Below are 18,213 nucleotides of genomic sequence, written 5' to 3'. Positions count from 1 at the left end.
TTTTGAATGCAGTACTTTTACTTGTATTGTGTTTTCACACTGTGGTGTTGCTGCTGTTACTTGAGTCATTGTCAGGGTATTTCTATTTACCAGATAGAAGAGAATACATTTCATCATTGAACAAAGGTTATATCACACGATCTAACGCTCAGTGTTTCTTGCTTATGCAGTCTATGGTTTGGTGTTAGTCCAGCACATCTTTTGTTTCAGCTCTCGGTCTTATTAAACACAGAGAACCCTGATGATTGACAGGAGCTAAACCTGCTTTAACACTTTTGGTCTGAAAGATAGTCCTACAGCACCACCTGCTGGTTAAAACTGACAGCATGAGAATCCACACACCCTGTGTGTTACTTGAGCTATTTATATTAAAAATATTCTGAGAGAGAGAGAGATGACAATTTATGGGAATTAAGCTGAAAATTAAGATTGAATATTTTATACATGTGTATTTTAAATATCTTGTTAACCTTTACAGAAGAGCAAAATAAAGAATCTTGACTGGAAACGTTACAAACCGTCTAAACCGTTCCAGACAGGAGGACAGGAGGGCTCTACAGCCGGTGATTAAAACCATCCAGAATGCCATTGGTACCCGTCTACTGAGCATCGGTGAGAAGAGGTGCCTGCAAAGAGCTCGAAGGACATTAAAAGAGATCTCACCTGGTCAGAGATCAGCTGCCGTACCACCAGACATCAAAACACCTTCTTTCCTCAGGCTGTGAGACTCCTCCGCTCATCCTCCACCATACACCATCCACATGGAGAGTATTTGTGTTTTTCTTGTGTAGCAAAATGGTAACGATCTGCATTTCGTTGTGCAAACCTATTGTACAATGACAATTGAATAACGCTGTAACTTTTACATACATTCACGTACATACAAATATTTAGTATTTTATATACATATTTAAAATATTTAAAATATATATTTAGTAATATACTGTATATATATATATATATATATATATTTTTAAAGACAGCATATATTGTATATTTTCGTATTTGTGTATGTATGGGTGTATATAATACATATATTTAAAACATATATGAATTTTATATATGTATCATATATACGTGTATATAAGTATATATATATTTATAAATATATTGACGTATATTAAAATATATATTTTTTGAAACATATATCTATATATATATATATATATGTTGATTAAAAAATATTTTAATAAAAATATTAAGTGTGTTACTGACGATATTTTACTGTATTGTACTGTACTTAATTTAATTCAATATTGATTTATTTTATTTTACCCATTCAATTGAATTTAAATGAATATCTATTTAATTCCCAGTGTGCCCTCCACGCCAGCAGGTGGCGGTGAACAAAACAACGAAGAAGAAGAAGAAGAAGAAGAAGAAGACGGGCGCTTCCGTCACGCAGCGAGCTTGTCACAACACAATAGCTCGAAACGACTCTCTGCATTCGTCTTCGGTTAAAACAACTTTTTCACATCTGAGCGTTTTACTGGCTGACTTTAGAAAACTACGTGGGTCACTTGACAAAAGTTCTATATTTAATTTAAGGTAAGTCCGCTGCTGAAAAAGTTGTTAGCTGTTTGTTAGCCGTTAGCTAACGTTGATGATAATTTCTGCATTAGCTCGGTAAGCTAACGCCGTTAGCCTCATTCTGAGATATCACAAACATCATAACAGTTCACATTCACGGTGACTGTTGTCTACATGTTATTTTAGTGACAGGTTTTGCAACTTTTATTGCTTCAAATGTGGTATAAGCTTGTTTTGTGTGTTGAAGACACATTTTGTTCAGTCTACAGTAAACACGAGATGGAAGAAGCTCCAGTATAATGCATATATATATATCTATATATATATATCTATCTATCTATCTATCTATCTATCTATCTATCTATCTATCTATCTATCTATCTATCTATCTATCTATCTATCTATCTCGATAGATAGATAGATATGCATTATACTGGAGCTTCTTCCAGAGAGAGAGATATATCTATCTATATATATATATATATAGAGAGAGAGAGAGAGCGCTCTCTCTCGCCACTCCAGTTTCTCTCTTGTTTCTCCTCAGAATAGTTTACTTTAACTCCTCCAAGCCCCGAAACCTTTAGCTTAAAAAAAAAGTCAGACGATTATTTGTCATACAGGCTTTGGTTGAGTAGCAGCCACCAAAATGTACTCAAAGTAAAAGTATTGCAATAAAATGCTCCCTGTTGAATGTTATATCTGATGTTTCTGGATTCATATTCATGCTGCATTAAAGTGTATTTTGCGTTGTCACTCCTTTATATCCTGTTGTCTAGTTTAATCTACAGCAATGCATCATAGTTCATATGTTTCTGTGAGAACCACGGTTCTCTAAAAAGAAAAACAGCCTGTTTTCAGATTTGTGACGATGCATTTAACAGCTGATCCAAGAGGCTTTTTAAAGAGTAAACCTTCAGTTTATCCCAAACATTCATCAACAGATAAAGGAACACTTCATCCTTCAGTTTATCACAAACATTCAGCACATAAAGGAACACTTCATCCTTCAGTTTATCATAAACATTCAGCACATAAAGGAACACTTCATCCTTCAGTTTATCATAAACATTCAGCACATAAAGGAACACTTCATCCTTCAGTTTATCATAAACATTCAGCACATAAAGGAACACTTCATCCTTCAGTTTATCACAAACATTCAGCACATAAAGGAACACTTCATCCTTCAGTTTATCATAAACATTCAACACATAAAGGAACACTTCATCCTTCAGTTTATCACAAACATTCAACACATAAAGGAACACTTCATCCTTCAGTTTATCACAAACATTCAACACATAAAGGAACACTTCATCCTTCAGTTTATCACAAACATTCAACACATAAAGGAACACTTCATCCTTCAGTTTATCATAAACATTCATCATCAACACATAAAGGAAACACTTCATCCTTCAGTTTATCACAAACATTCAACACATAAAGGAACACTTCATCCTTCAGTTTATCACAAACATTCAACACATAAAGGAACACTTCATCCTTCAGTTTATCACAAACATTCATCAACACATAAAGGAACACTTCATCCTTCAGTTTATCATAAACATTCAACACATAAAGGAACACTTCATCCGTCAGTTTAAATACATAATAAGTTTCAGTACAAAGTACAATATTTACCGTTGTCTTATTATGATGGGTATTTGTCTTCTTTTTTGTGGTTGCATTGTAAAGCTGGATTTGGCATTTTCAGGTATACTTTGGTAAGAGGTTTAGTTAAAGTTCATGTATTTAATACAACTTGTTCATTGTCTTTGTTCCTCGTATGTAACAAAGATACGTCACCGTTCCTGTGTACTTTTTACTCTCCTGATCAGCTCGTGTTTTTATCTTGAGACGAACAGTTCATCATTTCTGCGTCTCGGTGAGTCAGATTTTACATCTCCTGTCTTCCCTGACACCTTCTGTCTGCAGAAGACGCCCCGAGCGTCTCTACTTCCATCATGTCTCACAACTACCCGTACAGACCACCTTCGTCTGACTCCGATCACAGACCTGATCCCGGACCTTACGGCTCTTCGGACCGCCGCCACGCCTCATCGGACCGCGACTTTTACAGGCAGCCTCAGGACTCCCAGCCATCCTCGTCCTTTTCCTCCGTAGGGGCTCAGTTGTCGCAGGATGGCGCTCTCGGCATCCTGAACAGCTGCGGCCTGGAACCTGCCGACCTGGCGCTGCTGGCCGAGCTTCCCGAAGACGTCCTCACCCTCGAGTCCCTGCCTCAAGTCCTCAAACAGATCAAAGGAAAAAGGGGGACCGTCAAACCTTTCCGTCCCGATACTCTTTCTCCTTCTTTCTCCTCTTCCTCCTCTTATCCCCCTAGCTCCTCCCTTCGACCTACCGTCAATCCCACCGCTGGCGACTGGGATCATCCCCGCAGCCAGCCTCTCCAGTACCCTCTAGACCAGGTAACGCCTGGTCCTCTTTCATCTGAGCTGGACCACTGGGGGAATCCCACGACCGACAGCTCTGTCAGAAAATACATACCATCATTATTATCATCCTCCAGCTTTGTGGTGGACTACAACTACAGACCAGGACCTTCTGATTATGGTAAGACAGGCAGAGTTGCCAGTCCAGTGTTCTCTCAGGACTACAACCACAGACCAGGACCTTCTGATTATGGCAAGACAGGCAGAGACGCCGGTCCAGTTTCTTCCCAGGACTACAACCACAGACCAGGACCTTCTGATTTTGGCAAGACGGGCAGAGACGCCGGTCCAGTTTCCTCCCAGGACTACAACCACAGACCAGGACCTTCTGATTATGGCAAGACGGGCAGAGACGCCAGTCCAATTTCCTCCCAGGACTACAACCACAGACCAGGACCTTCTGATTATGGCAAGACGGGCAGAGACGCCGGTCCAGTTTCCTCCCAGGACTACAACCACAGACCAGGACCTTCTGATTATGGCAAGACGGGCAGAGACGCCGGTCCAGTTTCCTCCCAGGACTACAACCACAGACCAGGACCTTCTGATTATGGCAAGACGGGCAGAGACGCCACTCCAGTGTCTTCTCAAGACTACAACTACAACCCAGGACTTTCTGATTATGGTAAGATGGGCAGAGATGCTGGTCCAGTGCCCTCTCAGGACTACAACCCCGAGCCAGGACCCTCTAAGTATGGTAAGACGGGCAGAGACACCGTTCCAGCATCCTCACAGGATCGACCCTCTTTCAGCTCTGCAGGAAGAACCAAAAAAACTGGTGCTTCCCGTTTCTCTCAGCTGCAACCAGCTGATCACATTTCAGTGCCTCCTGAAGCGTCCCATCCAAAAACTCGTGTGGAGTGCTGTGAGTCTGAGACCTCTTCCATCAGCAGCAGCAGCCTGCCCGCCGTAGCCGCCGCCTCCTCCTCGTTGCCCTCCAAGAATGAAGCTCTGGACTTCCACGGGACGTCTCCGCCAGGGTTCCCGTACTCGTGCTCTCTGTGTGATATCACTGTGATGTCAGAGAAGGTAAGTACACCTGTTCTCATCCACGAACCCTCTCTCTACTGAGTCTGATGGGGGGGCGGGATGGAAGTTTCATGCACCTGCAGCAGCTGTCAGGTAGACGCAGTCCAGTGAGACGGGTTTATTTATGCTGCCGTTTGTTCTTGTGTTTCAGGTGTGGGTTAAACATATAAACGGGCCTCACCATGCAGACGGACAGCTCAACCTGCTGCAGCAGTAAGTTTCTCTCTTGTTTCTCCTCAGAATAGTTCACTTGAACTCCTCCAAGCCCCGAAACCTTTAGCTTAAAAAAAAGTCAGAGACGATTATTTGTCATAAAGGCTTGGGTTGAGTAGCAGTGACCTCAGTCATTTTGGCCAAAGAGTTGATTGCGCACAGTCTGACATCACAAGTCCAGACCTCTGTTTACCGCGTTGAAACGGCAACACTTCAAAGTTTCTGGACATCTTCACCTTGAAAGGAAAAGGTTTGTTTTCAGTGACTCAAAACACTTGTGGAACCCTAACGCAGTCCTAACCCTGAAGGACTAGAATAAATCAGCAAAGAAATATTGTTTATATGTCTGAGTTTAACATTTAAAGTCTCAGGATTTCATTTAATGATTGTCTTTCGTTTCTGTTTTAATAACTACGGCACCTCTCTTCTGCAGGTTTCCTAACTGGGACTGTCGTATGGAGACAATCTGCAGGTCAGTGGCATTCACCACCAAATGTGCATGAAGACTAATGAGACAAAAGGTTATGTTATACATTTACGAGATGTCTTTTGTCAAGGAAACATACATCAACGTAAATAATATATTTTGCACTGGGTGGCTCACGTTAACGTCTAACGATGACGTCTGAAGCAATGACGTTCCTTGACGTTGTCTCTGAATAGAACCCCCCCCCCCCCCCCCCCCCCCCCCCATTTATATTTGTTTAATTATTCTTTTACCTAAAGAGCACCTCATATGTTGTCGTAACAGCCTTTATTCATGTAGTTTTAATAAAGAGGTTTACATCTTCAATATCATCGGTCTTGTCATTTAAGGCCCGAGGACCAATCGGACAAGGACGAAGGAAAGGCTGCCCAGCAGCCCCAGACAGCCAATCAGAGCTCCTCCAGTAAAGGCATCTTATTGTTTTCTGTTGACTCTCTTCTGATGATTGCACTAACATTTGTTGTTTTCTGTGTTTAACAGTAAAGCAGAATAAAAAAACCCAAAAGAAGGTAAAGACTCAGAAAGCAGAAAGCATTGACGTCGAGTGTATCTGCTCTTAAATAACAGTGTGTGTGTGTGTGTGTTTTTCCTGTCAGACGTCAGAGAAAGGTAAAGTGGTGTGTGTGAGATTCCCGGCTCAGTGCGTGGACGAGGCGTACCTCAGGAAGCTGGCCGAACCGTTTGGAAAGATCGTCACGGTCCTCATGTTCCCGTCTCTGGTGAGTCCGTGAGGTTCATCACACACAGCGGTGACGCCACCGGTCAAATGTTATGAATCAGCTGTTACAGTGATGGTCTTCTCCCCTTCAGTAATAACTATGTAACAGAGATACAAAAGGTGCTATTCAGACACCAGATGTATGAAATAATAGAAATAGTTTCGGCAGCAAAAGAGTGAAATGATTCTAAGCCGACGTCCCCACAGTGTTGCATGACCGGAGAGAATATCGTTGGAACTTGGACTTTGAATTTGTTTAGTGCAAGTGACCCTCGATCTTCATTGAACCGCACGGTGCAACTGGGCTCTACGTATTGAGTTAGTCCGGTTTTCTTTGGGTCCTCTGCAGTCTATTCGGGTGTTAGAAAACAAAGTACATGTCGTGCATGTTGTACATAAAAAGCTGGAAGAATCAGACACATCAGACCAATGTTCAGCTCAGTGAAGCACAACAAACAAATGTAGTTTGTGTTTTTCACACACAACAAAAAAATCAATCTGTTGTGAATGCTGCAGGCGTTTGTGGAGCTGGGCACCAGCGACCAGGCCAAGGACTTGGTGACGTTCCACAGGAACTATCCTCCGACTGTGAACGGAGAGAAGATGGAGTTCAGGATCTCCAATACCTTCAACTTCCTCCAGGTAGATATTCATCCAACATGCGACACGATGGTCCGACTCAAAGTCCACTTCAGCCCCTTTACGTCTGAGCTTCACAGTCACAATGCGGCCTGCCGTCTGAAACCTCTGACTCTTCAGTGACTTCTTTAGCGTCACGTAAACATCATTTACTAGATAGCACTTGCATATAGAACTCGGGCTACATCCACGCTGCTACATCTTAGTTTTACAACGCATATCTTTTCTGCTAGCCTTGATTACCAATCTACTACCAGCTTAATTCAACATGTGTGACGGATTACAGGCGTTGCTGACCTTATTGTCTATACTATCAGCTGTTGTGCAGTTAAATTCTGCATTTTATAATTCTTCTACTGCCGACATGCGGAGGAAGCAGCTGTTATTGGAGCGATTAGCGAGCGGCGTGTCCGGCGGCGTTAGCAGCCCTACGGAGCGGACGCCTGAAGTCACGGTTAGCGGCTTCGAGGAGGACGATGGACGCAAAACAGAGGACTTTCCTTTTCTTATCGATGCGTATTGTTCTGCACAACTATTGTGAAGTTCACAAAGAACCTGTAAACGAGCAAAAGCTTAAATGCTCTCCAGTACGACAGACTTCAGCCACCAGCAGAGCTACGAGTGAGAGAACAGACAATGAAACCAAGATTTCTTGACCCATAATCTGGTGAAGCTTTGACTTGTAACTGTTCAATTTTAAAATATACACCTGCAGCCTTGAAACTACGGTAAATTAGGAAAAGTATTTTGAACACATTTACATTTGTCCGTTTGAGTGCGTGTGTTGGAAGTATAAAGATATATCTCAAGTATCAAGCCTGACCTTTTATTTTGACAATAATATTCTGATAGCTTAGCTGCAGAAAATATAACAATCTACTTCCTGTTTGCACCTGCATGGCCAGTGTACACATGTAGGCGTGTTGGTGTGGACATCTCTTCTGAAACGCTCGTGGACGGTTTTAAAAACAGCCTCGGCTCGCCCTCCACACTAGAGAGATCAATCATCTGTTTCTCCTCACAGAGTTCTCGGGTGATGAGTTTCTCTCCGGCTCCAGCGGGAGAAGACGACCAATCAGATCTGCTTACCATCATCAAGCGCTTCGGCCCGCCGCTCTACACCCTGTTGCTGCCGTCTAAGGTGAGAGTCCTGTTCGGTCTGTACCGATCCCCCCCGTCCTGTTCGGTCTGTACCGATCCCCCCCGGTCCTGTTCGGTCTGTACCGATCCCCCGGTCCTGTTCGGTCTGTACCGATCCCCCGGTCCTGTTCGGTCTGTACCGATCCCCCCGTCCTGTTCGGTCTGTACCGATCCCCCGGTCCTGTTCGGTCTGTACCGATCCCCCCCGTCCTGTTCGGTCTGTACCGATCCCCCCCGTCCTGTTCGGTCTGTACCGATCCCCCCCGTCCTGTTCGGTCTGTACCGATCCCCCCCGTCCTGTTCGGTCTGTACCGATCCCCCCCGTCCTGTTCGGTCTGTACCGATCCCCCCCGTCCTGTTCGGTCTGTACCGATCCCCCCGTCCTGTTCGGTCTGTACCGATCCCCCCGTCCTGTTCGGTCTGTACCGATCCCCCCGTCCTGTTCGGTCTGTACCGATCCCCCCGGTCCTGTTCGGTCTGTACCGATCCCCCGGTCCTGTTCGGTCTGTACCGATCCCCCCGGTCCTGTTCGGTCTGTACCGATCCCCCCGTCCTGTTCGGTCTGTACCGATCCCCCCGTCCTGTTCGGTCTGTACCGATCCCCCCGGTCCTGTTCGGTCTGTACCGATCCCCCCGTCCTGTTCGGTCTGTACCGATCCCCCCGGTCCTGTTCGGTCTGTACCGATCCCCCGGTCCTGTTCGGTCTGTACCGATCCCCCCGGTCCTGTTCGGTCTGTACCGATCCCCCCGGTCCTGTTCGGTCTGTACCGATCCCCCCGTCCTGAATGCTGATCCAACACCTCTCTTCCTCCACATTTAACAATCTGTAAATGTTTTTCTTAAATATCTACAAGTAAAGTAAAACTTTACAACCAGGAAACACTTCATCTGGAGATAGAAGAGTCCTTCGTCCTTTGTTGAAGACAATATGGTGTTTTTATTGTAGTAGTACTATACCATACTGTAGTACCGTAATACCATACTGTAGTACATGGTACCATGCCGTAGTACCGTACTGTATTTCCGTAATAATGTCCTGTAGTACTTTATCATCGTACCATATTCTAACATGAGTTGTGTTTATTCTTCAGGCCTTTGTGGAGATGAAAAACACTCCTGATGCTCAGAAGATGGTGGATTATTATTCCTCCAAAGCTCTGTGGATCAACAACGAATCCATCAAAGTGTCTTTCTCCAGAGAATACAAGAGCCTCATGTGAGTACCATCATCCTGATGGGGTGATTGATCAGCTGATTCTGATCCATGGATTATTGATCAGTAAGAATACTTTTCTTCTTGCAGGCGGGTCACTGCAGCTAAGAGGTACGAAGAGGAAATGTCTTCCAGCAAAAGGACGCGGAGTTCAAGCGGAGAGAGTAAAGACAAGACGACAGAGACCAAGAGGAAGAGGAGCAGTGAGGACGGAGAGAAGGACAGGAAGGAGGCGGCGGAGGGAAGGAAATCCAGCAGGGAAAAGAGAACCAGGTCCCGATCCAGAGATACATCCAGAGACAAGTCCAGCAAAGAGGGGAAGTCCAGATCCAGGTCCACAGATAAATCCAGCAGAGACAAGACGACCAAAACCCGGTCTAAATCCAGAGAAAAGCCCACTAAAGAGAAAAGCACCAGAACTAAGTCCGGATCCAGAGATAAATCGATGGAAAAGTCCAGCAGAGGGGGGCGGTCCAGGTCTAGAGACAAATCCAGCAAAGACAAGGCCACCAGAACCAGAGATAAATCCAGAGAAAAGTCCAGCAGAGAGACGAGGTCCAGGTCTGAATGCAGAGAGGAATCCAGTAGCAAGTCCAGAGGAAAGTCGGTGGTGCCAGAGACGACTGGTAAGAAAACACAATGTATTTATAAACGTATAATGTTCACTAAAGTTTCTTTATCGGACAAATGGCTAAGAAAACAGATATTTACTGAAGAGCTGCAACTGTAAGTCGGCTAATCGATCAGTGAATTAAACAGAACCTCTTTAGATTTGGGACAAAAATGTTGGAAATTGTATTTACCAAGCAATCGATCCAGAATATAATCGGGAGGTATTTACTTGCAGCAATATTTAACGTAGCTTTGATGTTTGACGAAGAAAAGCAACAAATGTACACGGCTGAGAAGCAGCTGACGTTTTGGCTTTTCAGTTTTAAAAATGACGAAAACAATAATTACTCTATCAAAATAGATGCCGATTATTCAACGGTCAACTCATTCTTTTTAATCTCTCCACACTTGTAAATTCCATTAAGTATGAGTTGTGATTGTAGTAATAATATTTAAGTCTTTAACAAGTGCTTTACAGAGAAAGATAAAAGCAACAGAGGGATCATAAAACAGCTGGGGAATATGAAAGGAAGAAACAGAAAGAAACAATTGTAGCAAAGTCTTTCCACTTTGAAAAATCATCCAACACGCTAAACCTATTGGATGATTGTCTCCTTCTCTCCTCAGACTCTGAGTCCAGGTCTGATCCTGATCCAGCTCTCGTCAAAGACTCCAAACCTGAAGACAAAGAAGCCTCTGGACAGGAAGACGTGTGAGTTCCTCCTGTTCGTTGTATCCATCCCACATTCAACACCACCTGCTGCTTTGAATGTCTTTGAGTTTTACAAAGTAAAAAAACTGCGATGGTGATCCCCTGCAGGTCGTCTGCAGAGGAGAGCGACATCGAGGGGATGGAGGTGATCGGAGAGGACGGAGAGAGTCTGGAGTATGAAGATATAGAGACCGATGAAGAGGACCAGCTGGAGGAAGACGACCGTCCTGCAGAGAGAACTGACTCACCGAAAGAAGGTAGACATGAATAAATCCTGCGCTGTTTCTGGAAAAGGAAAACCAGAGGCGGATTTTAAAGAAACTGTTCTGATTTCTGTTTTCAGATAAAGAAGCGGAGGTGAAGAAGGAAGAGGCTGATGATCAGCAGGACGCAATGGAGATAAAGAAGGAAAAGGCTGGTCATCAGGAGAGAGCAATGGAGATAAAGAAGGAAAAGGCTGGTCATCAGGAGACGGTAATGGAGATAAAGAAGGAAAAGGCTGGTCATCAGGAGACGGTAATGGAGATAAAGAAGGAAAAGGCTGGTCATCAGGAGACGGTAATGGAGATAAAGAAGGAAAAGGCTGGTCATCAGGAGACGGTAATGGAGATAAAGAAGGCAAAGGCTGGTCATCAGGAGAGAGCAATGGAGATAAAGAAGGAAAAGGCTGGTCATCAGGAGACTGTAATGGAGATAAAGAAGGCAAAGGCTGGTCATCAGGAGACTGTAATGGAGATAAAGAAGGCAAAGGCTGGTCATCAGGAGACTGTAATGGAGATAAAGAAGGAAAAGGCTGGTCATCAGGAGACTGTAATGGAGATAAAGAAGGCAAAGGCTGGTCATCAGGAGACTGTAATGGAGATAAAGAAGGAAAAGGCTGGTCATCAGGAGACGGTAATGGAGATAAAGAAGGCAAAGGCTGGTCATCAGGAGAGAGCAATGGAGATAAAGAAGGCAAAGGCTGGTCATCAGGAGACTGTAATGGAGATAAAGAAGGCAAAGGCTGGTCATCAGGAGAGAGCAATGGAGATCAAGAAGGAAGAGCCAGAAGAGGAGGAGAGACCTATTAAGGAGGAAGAAGCAGAGGAGACTCGACCGGAGGACGAGGTGCAGAAGCAACACACTTCTTTTGCAGATGAAACATCATATTGTGATATGAAATTGAATTACACGTGTATTTAGGAGCACTGTAACGGATTGAGTTAATGGACGATATTTGCTCCCCTAGTATTTAGAAACACACTTTGAAGTTTATGGATGAACAGTCCAAATGTTTAGACTCCAAACTATGAATCACTGATATCGGATGAACAACAAATATCAGCAAATGGTCTCACCAGTCTCTGGCCTGTGTGTTGTCTCCAGGAGGAACCAGATTTCCCTATAGACCTGGAGAACTGCATCACTCTGGATGAACTGGGAGAAGACCAGTCCGATGACCAAGGTAAACCAGGAGCGACTGTTCTGGAACAATCTGAAATTACTTCATGAGGTCATGATCTATAATCTTTAATCTTCTGCTTTGTTTGTTGCAGATGAAGAAGTACGAGATGAATGCAATGTAAGAAGGAAATAATGGCGTTAATAATTCATTAATGTGTTGGTCAGACGTGTCTTGATGTGGTTTTTGTTGTTGATTGCAGTCTTCGCCGTCCCGAGTGGTTTACTTCCATAACCTCCCGATGGGTCCCATGGACGACGCTGACTTCATCAACCTGGTGAAAGATTTTGGGACGGCGGTGAAGTTCTTTCGGCCCCTCAGACGCAGAGCGGTCAGAAACTGTTCTTCTGTTTGTTACCTGTAGCACACAATGTCATCTGTTGATGCAGCGTAGAGAGAAATCCAGAGGGCATGTTAGGATGCAGTGGATCTCCCTGATGATACAAACATTTTATTATTCTGCATTCACCGAACCCTTCGTAATTGGTAAAATAAAATAAGATTTCTTCAAAACATAGGTATAAATTTTATTAGTGCACAAAATGAACCATGCATCAGTTGCTCAGTGTGCAAAGAACAAAACCAACAAACTTCGTACGATGCTGTGAGGATCGGTTTGTCGACAAACAAAACGTGAATTTCACACAAAATCATAACTCTGTGAATATTTACTGCAAATCAATGTGACTTTTGCTGTTGCCTTTCAGGGGGGAACCCAGATGGGACTTGAGTTTGATGACATCTCTTCATCATTGTTGGTGTGTTTCAGGGTTTCATCGAGATGTCGACTTCTTCTGAGGCTGTGAGAGTCGTTGAAGAGCTGACATCTAAATCTGTCATGATCAACGGCTTCAAGATCTACCCACACATCTCCTACAGATACAAGACTCTCCTCGACGGGTCAGAGTCCCCAAACGTTCACCTCTTCTTCTGTTCATTCCGATTTCTGTGGTCATTAATCCTGAATCCCTGTCTTCATAGGTTGTCGCCTCAGTCGGCCGAGGACGTGAAGAAGGGCAGCGGAAGGAGTGAGAGACTAAATATGGACAAATCTATTAAGAAGAAGTCTGATGGGAGCGAGGAGTCCTTGAAGAAGACTCCAGAGAGAGAGTCTATGCCTAAAAAGACTCGAGAGGAAGAGCCAATGTCTAAAAAGCCTCGAGACAAAGCGTCTACGCCTAATAAGACTCCAGAGGAAGGGTCAACGTCTAAAAAGACTCTGGAGAAAGAGTCAACGTCTAAAAATCCCCGGGAGAAAGAGTCTACGTCTAAAAATCCCAGAGAGAAAGAGTCTACGTCTAAAAAGACTCCAGAGAAAGAGTCTACGTCTAAAAAGACTCCAGAGAAAGAGTCTACGTCTAAAAAGACTCAAGAGAAAGAGTCTACGTCTAAAAAGACTCCAGAGAAAGAGTCTACGTCTAAAAAGACTCAAGAGAAAGAGTCTACGTCTAAAAAGACTCAAGAGAAAGAGTCTACGTCTAAAAAGACTCAAGAGAAAGAGTCTACGTCTAAAAAGACTCAAGAGAAAGAGTCTACGGCTAAAAAGACTCAAGAGAAAGAGTCTACGGCTAAAAAGACTCAAGAGAAAGAGTCTACGGCTAAAAAGCCTCAAGAGGAAGAGTCTACGGCTAAAAAGCCTCGAGAGGAAGAGTCTACGGCTAAAAAGCCTCGAGAGGAAGAGTCTACGGCTAAAAAGCCTCGAAAGAAAGAGTCTACGGCTAAAAAGCCTCGAGAGGAAGAGTCTACGGCTAAAAAGCCTCGAAAGAAAGAGTCTACGGCTAAAAAGCCTCGAGAGGAAGAGTCTACGGCTAAAAAGCCGCGAGAGGAAGAGTCGACATCTAAAAAGCCGCGAGAGGAAGAGCAGACGTCTAAAAAGCCTCGAGAGGAAGAGTCGACATCTAAAAAGCCTCGAGAGGAAGAGCAGACGTCTAAAAAGCCTCGAGAGGAAGAGCAGACGTCTAAAAAGCCTCGAGAGGAAGAGTCGACGTCTAAAAAGCCGCGAGAGGAAGAGCAGACGTCTAAAAAGCCTCGAGAGGAAGAGTCGACATCTAAAAAGCCGCGAGAGGAAGAGTCGACATCTAAAAAGCCGCGAGAGGAAGAGCAGACGTCTAAAAAGCCTCGAGAGGAAGAGTCGACATCTAAAAAGCCTCGAGAGGAAGAGCAGACGTCTAAAAAGCCTCGAGAGGAAGAGTCGACATCTAAAAAGCCGCGAGAGGAAGAGCAGACGTCTAAAAAGCCTCGAGAGGAAGAGCCGACGTCTAAAAAGCCTCGAGAGGAAGGGTCGACGTCTAAAGTGACTTCAGAGAAAGAGTCTGTCAATAATAATACTCCAGAAAGAGAGTCAAAAAAGACTGAAGAGAAGAACTCTACTGAGAAGGAGTCTGCTGCTAAAAAAGCTCCTGAAAAACAGTCCATCTCTAAAACGAGTCCGCAACACAAGATGTTAAAAAGAAAAAGGACTCATGAGAACGACTCGGTGCCTGAAAAGTTGAACGAATCGACGAATGAGAAAAAAAAGTTGGCGATCCACAAGAAGGAAGGATCAACTGAGAAGACTCCAGAGACGAACGAGATTAAAAACAAAAAGACTCAAAAGAGAGACGAGTCTAAAGACAAAAACGCGTCAAAGACGAATGATTGTAGAGACGAGACTGTGAAGTTGGACGAGTATAGAGATAAAAAGACTCTAGAGATGGACGAGTCTAGAGACAAAAAGACTCCAGAGACGGACCAGTCTAGAGACAAAAAGACTCCAGAGATGGACGAGTCTAGAGACAAAAAGACTCCAGAGACAGACGAGTCTAGAGACAAAAAGACTCCAGAGACGGACCAGTCTAGAGACAAAAAGACTCCAGAGATGGACGAGTCTAGAGACAAAAAGACTCCAGAGACAGACGAGTCTAGAGACAAAAAGACTCCTGAGACAGACGAGTCTAGAGACAAAAAGACTCAAGAGACGGACGAGTGTAATGACGAAAAGTCTTCCAATGTTCAGGGGGAGACATCTGAACCAGGACTGAAGGATTCACAGAGTCCTGATCAACCAGACTCTACTGGAGATCCTCCAAAACCACTGACTGAACAGGTACAACTGAAGACCAGCAGCGTTTTGCAGCTGCAGAGTGTAAAGTAGACGTAGAAACCTGGATATTCTCACTGATATGCATGTGGTTCAGTTTGTATATGAATGAATACTCTGCAGATCAGGAACACCAGATAAAGGTTCTAATAATCTCTCCTGTGTGTGCGTGTATAGAAAGCTGCTGTTGATCGGCTGCAGGTCTCAGAGGCTACGCTCCAAGTGCAACAACAATCTGGACCTGCAGGGAGCGCTGTGGAGCAGCAGGAACCCACCAAACCTGTTGGTAAGAAAATCCCCCTCATCGTTTACACTGCTCATCTGACCCTGGATGGAACCAGCCGGCAACCTCCGGTTCTGTCGAGTGAAACCCATGCGTCATGTCTTAAACCCTTATTGGGGGGGAATTGATTACACCAACAGATATGGGTATCGTTGGGTGTGTAGTATGCATTTTATAGGTTTAGTCTATCACATACACTGTATAGTATCATTTAGTTTGTCTCTCATTGGATCACCGCCGTGGTACGTTCACTGTCCCCTCGCTGTGTTCTTCTTGTTCCTACAGGAACAGAGTTTGTTCGTCCGGTCGTCGGTTACTTCTGTAACTTGTGTCAGCTGATCTACGCTGACGAGGACGACGCCAAGCTGCAGCACTGCAGAACCCTGACGCACTACACGAAGTACCAGGTGATTTCATATCTTTAATATTCGTTTTATTGACTGTCTTAAGTCTCGAGCTCTCCTGTCAGCTGCTGGTTTGTGTTTCAGGAGAAGACGGGGAAAGATCCGTGGGCGAGCTGAGCGTTTGAAGAACACGACGTCCTGAAAGGCTGAATACACACAGACACTTTGACTCAGATTTATTAATCTGTTCGTCTGAAACTTGATGAGGAACTTCTGAACCCGTTCAAACCTTTTTTGGAATTTACCCAGAAAGAAGAAAACGTGGACTTTCAGATTTGTTGTTTTAATAAAATTTTCTGTGAAATATTCAGTGTTTTGTTCGAGGACACAAGGGCTGGGTTTGTTATTTATTATTGTGTCATGCATTAATAATATTCCCAGCCCAAATAGTAACATTATTTTAAGAAACCAGAGTAGCAACATACAACTTCATTCATATTCAACAGTTATTTCATTTTGCGTCAGTGCACCAGAACATTTCTGGATTCTGGACGTTCGTTTGAGAGACATTCTTAACTCACCGCAAGGACAAAAACGTGATTAATTCTCAACTCCTAATTTGCATAATTCACACGTTTTCCTTCCGGATGTTTTAAAACCTGCCCTCTTCAAAGTTCAGACGAAGGGTTCCGGACCTCAGCGGGAAACTAAAGACCTTTGACCCCTTCATACTTTTGCTAGAACATAGAATGCTGTGCCATAACTGCGCTTCATTAGACAACAGGTTCATAAGCTTGGTTTTCTTTCTTTCAACCATTTCTCTTCAGATCTAGCGAGTAACTTTCTGAACCTGCCGAGATTTTAATTCCATCTTCAAAGGTCATAAATTCATCAAAAGTATTTCTCAAATATTTATGTTCAGGTGTATATTCCAGACTCATTTCTATTCAAATCAGCTGAAAGATTAAAGCTGCTACTTTGTAATTTTAGGAATTTTGTTCATGTTTTGTATGCTTAAATATTTGGATTTTATTTTACAGGACTGTACAATGACTTTCTAATAAACAGTTTAGAAATCCTTCACTTGAATCAAGTTATTAACCCGTTTCATGCGGTCGCCTATCAATGGCGTCTTACTATACTGTGACTTTTTAGGCTTTTTTCAACATACTCTACTATAACTATTTTTCTCTAAATACTATGCTTTGACTTTTTTAGACTATCTATCTATTGTCAAAATAGTTGAGATCCCAGGGAAGCTGCTTTAAATGAGGGAATACATGTTCGGTATGTAAATTAGGCTAAAGGGACATAGAGCGTATAATTATAGTTTAACGGATGAAATCTAATAATCATTTTAAAGCAAGCGTGTATTACATAACAAATATAAAGTGATTTTAACAAATGTAAACCTGATAATATGTGTATCTGAGTATAGTGCAGTCTGAGTGTAGAAAGTACGGAGAAAGAGGAAGTAAGCAGGGTGTTGGCTTCAAGGGATGGGGAAATAACTGGTTGAGAAGAAAAGACACAAAGCACAATAATGATGAAGGATGAGATCAATAATCATTTTATAAGCAAATGGGTACTAAGTAAACTGATTATAACAACTGTAAGTGATTATAACAACTGTAACTGATTATAACAACTGTAACTGTGATTATGATAACTAATCTGTGTTAGAAATGTGTGTGTGTAGGAAAAGGGGAAGTGCAACAGATGTTGAACACCCAGACACGCGCAGAGCTTGATTAAGTAAGCGCCCAGACAGGGAAGTTGGGGTGATTTCCTCATGCACACACACACAAAATGGAGGTACTTTTCGAAGCACATGCACCAAATCAATGATGTCATGTTAATCATGGGCTGAGGGAGGCCGTGTTGAGGAAGAGGGGGGAGAGACGCGAGATGCAGCCCAAAAGTGTTATAAAAGAAGTAACTTGCAAACAGCAAGACGGGATTTCTACACGAGCTGTCCAGACGCTCTGAGAAGAAGATACGGACGATCGTAACTGAAGTATTCGAGGACTTCGTCTCGGTTCACGGAAAGAAGACCGCTGTTCGTGGACAAAGAATTAAAAGACGGAGATTTTCCTCTCCCCACTGCTCGACTTTAACAACTGAACAACGGAGAAACGCCGCCGCCCTAGAAAGACTTGTACTGAGCCTTGTGGACTGTTGGCCGAACTTCGCTGCGAGAGCAGGAGGAGCCCGAGGGTCCGGCCGGACCGTCGCTCCTAACAACTCCAAAAGAACCTTTTCATCGCACCATTGAACATCCAGCTCCAACCGAGCCGTCTCGGCATCTAAAAAC

General features: G+C 43.7%; 1 protein-coding gene across 1 annotated transcript; it reads left to right on the top strand.

Annotated features, from left to right (window-relative positions):
• Positions 1–1,412: 1,412 nt before the first annotated feature.
• On the top strand, positions 1,413–16,972 carry LOC306777425 (uncharacterized protein). Its single transcript, XM_079268519.1, has 22 exons — positions 1,413–1,548; positions 3,472–5,018; positions 5,170–5,231; positions 5,665–5,703; positions 6,048–6,121; positions 6,199–6,227; positions 6,315–6,437; positions 6,953–7,078; positions 8,100–8,216; positions 9,307–9,431; positions 9,519–10,054; positions 10,668–10,752; positions 10,861–11,009; positions 11,096–11,859; positions 12,118–12,196; positions 12,288–12,313; positions 12,396–12,524; positions 12,963–13,093; positions 13,175–15,278; positions 15,450–15,558; positions 15,841–15,962; positions 16,044–16,972. Exons 2-22 carry the CDS (start codon positions 3,501–3,503, stop codon positions 16,074–16,076), a joined length of 6,480 nt encoding a protein of 2,159 aa, XP_079124645.1. The 5' UTR covers positions 1,413–1,548; positions 3,472–3,500; the 3' UTR covers positions 16,077–16,972.
• The last annotated feature ends 1,241 nt before the right edge of the window (positions 16,973–18,213 follow it).

Source organism: Melanostigma gelatinosum (assembly GCF_949748355.1).
Source record: "Melanostigma gelatinosum genome assembly, chromosome: 5".
Lineage (NCBI taxonomy): Eukaryota > Metazoa > Chordata > Actinopteri > Perciformes > Zoarcidae > Melanostigma > Melanostigma gelatinosum.
This window is presented reverse-complemented; position numbering and strand designations above follow the sequence as displayed.

What these genes read in the sequence shown, in the direction of transcription:
- LOC306777425 (XM_079268519.1), top strand. Translation starts at nt 3,501, where the DNA reads ATGTCTCACAACTACCCGTACAGACCACCTTCGTCTGACTCCGATCAC. An exon ending in GCCTCTGGACAGGAAGACGT is followed by an intron (nt 10,753 to 10,860) that starts GTGAGTTCCTCC and finishes GATCCCCTGCAG; the next exon opens with GTCGTCTGCAGAGGAGAGCG. An exon ending in GGAACCCACCAAACCTGTTG is followed by an intron (nt 15,559 to 15,840) that starts GTAAGAAAATCC and finishes TTGTTCCTACAG; the next exon opens with GAACAGAGTTTGTTCGTCCG.